The sequence below is a fragment of the Alligator sinensis genome, unplaced genomic scaffold (genome assembly GCF_000455745.1).
Source record: "Alligator sinensis unplaced genomic scaffold, ASM45574v1 scaffold1719_1, whole genome shotgun sequence".
Lineage (NCBI taxonomy): Eukaryota > Metazoa > Chordata > Crocodylia > Alligatoridae > Alligator > Alligator sinensis.
In genome coordinates this window covers 831900-838302 of record NW_005842507.1, presented here as the reverse complement: position 1 = coordinate 838302, position 6403 = coordinate 831900, and the positions used below count along the sequence as shown (strand labels likewise).

General features: G+C 43.0%; 1 protein-coding gene across 6 annotated transcripts in view; it reads left to right on the top strand.

Annotated features, from left to right (window-relative positions):
- The window catches only part of TMCO4 (transmembrane and coiled-coil domains 4), a 67851-nt gene that overhangs the window by 36786 nt on the left and 24662 nt on the right, over positions 1 to 6403 (top strand). For all 6 annotated transcript variants that reach the window (XM_006031483.2, XM_025213151.1, XM_025213150.1 and 3 more), the window contains 3 exons: positions 261 to 345; positions 4206 to 4323; positions 5976 to 6093. In XM_006031483.2, coding sequence (XP_006031545.1) covers positions 261 to 345; positions 4206 to 4323; positions 5976 to 6093 — 321 coding nt within the window. The remainder of the gene's footprint in view (positions 1 to 260; positions 346 to 4205; positions 4324 to 5975; positions 6094 to 6403) is intronic.

The following is a 6403-nucleotide window of genomic DNA, read 5'->3' as shown; positions in this document are numbered from 1 at the left end:
AAAGAGTGTAGGCCCTGATCCAGCAAAGCACTTAGCTTAAAATTAAATTAAATTTAAACTGTGCTTAACTGGAAGAAGATAAAGAGAACCATGGTAGTCAGCGGCACTGCTTGCATGCTGAAAAGTTTAAGCCTGTGCTCAACTGCTTATTTGGATCATGGCCGGAGGGTCACTGCTTCCCAGCCCTTTCTTCCCAGGTCTGTGGGAATATTTGGCAACCTTTTTACCTGCCTTTTTTTGCCTGTGCCTCTCTCTCCTAGGGCATGCGGCCTGTTACCTTGGTTGGCTTCAGTCTGGGCGCAAGGGTCATTTACTTCTGCCTTCAAGAGATGGCTCAAGAGAAAGGTAGGGTCCAACAGTTAACTCACTTCTCATTTATTCTTCTTCTGCATTTCTGTATGAATGTGGTAGTGGAAGTTGTGCCAGTGACTCAGGAGAGCCAAGCTTCTACTGTAGCCATAGAAAGACAGTACAGTCATACACCACAACCTCATGCTGCTTCAGTCTGAACCTGGCTGGACAGCCCTCCAGGGCTGGAAGAGTAGTCCAGTCTCCACGTTCTGTTCATGGCTACTTTTCTGAGCCATTCAACAAAGGTGCCAGGTATTGGTGGTTGCGAATCTGTGTAGACAGCTCTGCAAGGAAAGCCTAGGGATTATTTTGTATTAGGCCAAAGGAGATGGAACCTGCTCTTTTCTGCAAATACCAGTATTCAGTGGGTCTGAGCAGGGACACTCCAGTGCACACCTGACTAGACCACTGCAATGCACAGGAGTAATTCAGACCCCAGGGCAAAGCTGACGTGAAGTGACCTACGGATCAGTGCATATTAAAACAGCAAGGCAACATGTGGTCTCACAGCTCAGCTCCTTCCTGTCAGTAGTAGATATAACTCATGCAGGGCAGTGGTCTGTGGGATGCAATGATGCTGAAAGGTATGGACCATAGTTTCCAGTCTTATTCTGTGTCTCAAAGCTCTCCTCCACCACTCCAGCCGAAGACAGCCTGTGAAACAGCATCTGCTGGTTCTGGAAGGCAGCAAAAGTAGGCATGAATAATTTCTGCCCCAGTGAATTTATATTCTTTGCAGGTAAGTTTGCAGCCGATGATATTTATTTCCCAGGATGTTTCCTTTGATATAAATCCACAACGTGGTTTTGAAATACATGCAGAGTGAAATACTGCTGCCATTTACACAATGTAAATGCGGGATCCCTCCACTGACTTGGATAGAGTTGCTTCTTCCTAACACCAGTGTAACCCACAGTAGTGTTTGGCCATCTGTCTGCGAACGGTTCTCCTGCTATCCTGTGACGTTTGACTGGTGGATCTGTTTGTGAGCTGCCCACGCTTCACTGTGAACTTGGCAGAAGATGCTTTGCCTTTATTGGAAGTTCTCTGTAGCTATTGTATCTGATTCCATGAGTCCTCCCTTCCACTTAAATCAGTGAAATGCTGCTGTCATTTGCTATTTTGATGGTAATTTTTCCCTAAAGTCAGGCATAAAACCATCTGTCAGTTTATTATCAGTTGTGGTTTTTGTTTATTAATAGATTCTATTTTTAATTCAGAAAAAAAGATTAAAGTCATAATGATCAGTTGATGTAAATTGCATGTTGAAGTTGAGTCAGTCATGTGTATGCAGCCTTCCCCCATAGCCAATTTAATTCATTAACCATTTAGCCTCACAGAATGTAGCTAATAAGTAGGGAGCTTTAGCCAAGCAAATACTCACTGGCAAGCATTAAGCCAGCATGAGGGAATGAAGGAGAAGGTCAGCTTCCTTTCTGTTTACAGCCATGTGCCAGGATTTCAATCCTGGCTTCGGATGAACAACCCCAAAGAAAGAGATACCGGTGTAACGCACGGGGTGTGATTCTGCAGTCGCTTGCAGCAAAAGAAACCTTCTCAGGACCCCTCTAGCTTCTCTGTGGTGAAACTCAATCCCATATGTGGCCCCACATTTACTTTTTTGTCCTCAACGCTCTGAAAATGTCAAGGGCTGAGATGTTTTCAGGGTTTCATTAGCCGTTAATAGCCTGCAGTCTCCCTCAGTGGGACAGCCCAGCACCATGGCTAAGTAACACGTGAAAGGGAATCGTTAGGGTTATTTTGGCTTGTTGCCAGTCTAAAGAAATCCGAGCATCATACTCTACATATCACAGCAGCTCCCCACTGCACATTGATTTCCAGCTCTCTAATTGAATTATGAAAGCTGAGTTGCTCGAGAGACTGAAAGCAACATGTTTAGTGCAGATGGCCAGTGCATTCTTCAAATGCACATTCCAGCAGCAAGCCACAGAAAGAAGGAAGCAGTGACCTGGGACATCTGGGTCTGGTTTGGATTTGGACTCTAAAGATTCATATAAAATCAACCTCGGGCTCAGTCTTCTCAGTCTCTGTTGTATACAGACTCCAGGGGCCATTTCATGGCAGTGTTAGAAGAGAATTTGTGGAAATGGGGTGGGGGGGGCTTCCTAGCTCTTTGCAGTAGGTACCTCGGCTGTGATGGGCACCATTTCCTTGACTAGTAGGTGCTGCAAGGCCTTCATGCTGACTCGCTCCAACGGTATGGATTTATTGTGTAAACCTCAGGCTGTTGATTTATACTAATCCTGTCCAATTCACACCAGGCTATTCTTCTCATCTTAAATTGCATTGCTAGTTTTACACACGGGTAATCCACTTATCCAATGGAACAATTTTTCTAATCACAGGAATGCTCCCTTCACTTGAATTTTGGCCCAGAAAATAAAAAGTCCAGTAATCCATTCCAATCCCGTATCGTTGTCCGTGTTCTGTTCTCCACAGGCGTGTAAGAACAATATATTGAACAGAAGTGAAAAGTCGCACATTACATTACATGTTATATTAATAATGAGCATAGGGTTTCCTGGAATAGTATAGGTGATGATAGTGTCTTTCTACCACATATCTCCATCTTTAGCCCAATAAAACCCCATGTATGTAACCTTCCAAATCCCTATTGGAAAGCTGACAAAATCGATCCCAAAGAGTGGTCATAACTTGCAGGTTCAGCTTGTGTTGCCCATGCCTTTTCCAGCATTATTTTCCTTTCACTAGACGAATGGAGCTGCTCTCATTACAGAAATATTATTTAGTAGCTTGCAGGCAGTGGGACTTGGTAATCTCACTGGACCCCCCAATACTCTCATACCAAATCCCACTAGAATGCATAATATCTAAGCATTTGGACAAGTGGAATAAAAGCTTTTTTCCTTTTCACTTGTCCGGAAAGAATCAATGATATTCATGCGTCAGAAGCAAAAATAGGCTGTAAAATGTATTAAACCCAAGAGGGGCTGACTGCCTGAATCTTTTCTTTGCACATTTTATCCAGAATCATTATTTTTTTTTTCATTTTCTTGTGCATATGGGCTTTATTATCCTTCATCAGTCAGAAAGATTTGTGGACCATGGGACACGTATGATTAAGCAGCGTGGTCATAACCAGGCGTATCAGTGATCTGTATTCTCAGGCTTTGCTCCTTACATGCCAAGGTTGAGCATCTTCATTTTAAGCAAGAAACGAGCAGCACAAAGGATTTCCAAAACCAAGCTTAGCTCCAGTATTAAGGCTCCTGATGTGTGAGCTACTTGTTCATTCAGTTGGCTTACATTACTGATAAGAGATTTATTATCCTGACTAGAATTATTTTCCCATGCACATGACTCTGGTTTTTTTCATTCCCACTGCTCGCGAATGCAGCGTTCTTCTTGCTCAAAGATTAAGCTAACAAAATCAAATTGCTGTTCTCCATTCTCTTAATATGGGGGAAATTTGTTTTGTAATTAAGAAACAATGCTCAGCAAGCTCATTTGGGATTCCTGTCAGGAACTGGGATTTGTATCATCGTCAAATGGGGCTGAATGATGCTTTTCTGTTCCGGGCTCCAAGTCATCACTGCTGTTAGAGCAAAGAAGTGATCTGTACTGGTGTTAAGGAATCGGCACCTCCTGGGTCATGACTTGATGCACTGAGTAGTTGCCCTCACTTTTTTATTTGTTCATAACCCAAAATCTCTTGTTATATAAACTAAGTAAACTATCCAGATCAAGGCCTAGGCACAGAGAGATGCTGTTTAGTGGTGGAGAGTGCATTTGGCAGCGTACATAGTACATGGGATGGGATTCTAGCAGCTATATCTTGTCCTAACAAGGAATGCTGCTTGTCGTCCTTCTAGACTCTGAAGGAATCGTCGAGGACGTGGTCCTGTTGGGAGCTCCAGTGGAAGGAGAAGCCAAGTACTGGAAAGCTTGCGCTAAGGTGGTGTCAGGAAGGATCATAAATGGCTACTGCAGGTCCGTATAATCGCTGTCCCTCATCTCACCCTGGCTGGGTCGCTTTATTCCTTTTAACCATTTCATAAGAGAATAGTTTTGGAGCTAGTGAAAACATTGGTCCAACAAACCCAGAGACTGAAGTGTTAAGGCGCTCTCAGCTGACGGCCCTTTCCTGTGCCGTTCACTCCCTCTTAAGATAGCCATTACTTGGATTTGATGGTCTCCAGGGAACAAGAGGAGCCTTGGTGTTTAGTTCTTAGTCCTTATTCACACTAAGGCAAATTTACACTACTCTGGCAGTGTAAGATACCTCCAAGGTGGGTATAAATGTAACGCTCTCTTTAAGGTTCTCTTGAAATCTCATGTGAAAGGATTGTCAATGAGAATCCAGCTGTGAAATTCACTGCAAATTAAAATCGAGCACTGATATGTATTTACAGATGTCAAAACACTAAGGAAATACCAATTTCCCTATAAATCAGTGCGAGCGTGTGCGTGTCAAATAATAGAAAGTATTATGTTTACATCAACACACCCCTTCCCCTTCGATGTACAGCTTGTATGCATCAACATACAGAATTCATAATATACATGGGGGGAAATAGGGGTGTGTTTATATACATGTAGTACTTTACTGTTATTTTACATACCTTCAAACAAACAGTGGAGAAAAATTAGAAAGATGGTCACTTGAGATTAAAACCACAAACTTTCATTAAGTTCATCTCCCTGGTTGATCTGGGAAATACTACTTTTGCTTATTTTGAATCGTGAGCTTTTATAGATACCAGATGTGCACGCAAAATACTTTATAACGTCATGTAACATAACAGAAAGAACAACTGCTGCTCCTGGAGATTAGTTACTGAGGGATCAGCGAGTGCTTCTGTTTTCCTCCAAGAAACTATCACTGCTTAGCAATTTATGTGGATAGCCAAATTTGCCGTGACAATATTATTCATCTCCACATAGCTCAATAACTGCCATTTATTTCGGTGTGAAAAGCACGGTACATTAATTTCCTGAAAAGTAAAGGAAATAATCTTATTATAAATTTCAAAACCTGAATGCACTGCTAAAATAAAATAGGTTTCATGTTCCAGTGAGTCTTTTTCTACTTGGTAAACCCCATGACTTGACTGTTCAACGGACAATAAATAAATTGCAGTGCTGTTGCTCTCATGTAGGAATGAGACGGTGATAAGGTGAATATCCCAGTACATTGTTTGGCTACAATCCCTTGAGATGTTGCATTTAAAGATGCACAAAGGGTAGTGGGACGGGTGACTCAGAGAGGAAAGGGGGCTTTCTGTGAGAGTATCTGGAACGTGAGACAGGATTATGCTGTTTTTCCTGGTAAGACATCCACCTGAAATTGGAGACGCGGTGGTTTTCCTGCCTTGGGGCTCTTGGGAGGAATCCTAGAGAAGTCATAAAGGTGACTCGTAAGAGTAAGGTGTCTCGAGAGGACACAGGTACCTCAGTTCTCTTACTCAGAATGCTATTCCTGCTTTGATCCCAGGTCAGTCAAAGGTGTAGTAGTGGTTGAACCGTTATTAGCTGCGCTTCCTGATTTCCCCCCCCCCCCCCAATTTCTAGATTCCCTCGGTGCCTTCATGGATTACTTCAGGCTTAACATTTGTCTCATTTGTGTTTTACTGTCTTCCTAGGGGGGACTGGCTGCTGAGCTTTGTATACCGGACCTCCTCTGCGAAGCTCAACGTTGCAGGCCTTCAGCCAGTCAACTTGGATGACAGGAGAATGGTGAATGTGGACCTTTCATCGATAGTGAGTAACACTCTTCATATTCTTAGCATTTTACCTGTTCCTTAACTCAAATGTTTACAGCCTTGTGCTCAGCATTTGGAGAAAGGACGAGCCTCCAAAAAGGGAGTAACCCCGAGGAGGGCTCCAATCTTCCCAGCTTAGGTGCTCTCGCCTCGTAGCCCTATGCCTTCAGCAAAAACCCCGTGTCAGAGACCAGATGAAAGCTAGAATCAGAATGCTATTCCATGTAGATGTGTTGTTTCCATTGGGGATTTTTTTTTTTTTTTATTCTGAAATGTTTTGTTTTGGGGGAATGCCCATTTTTCCCCCA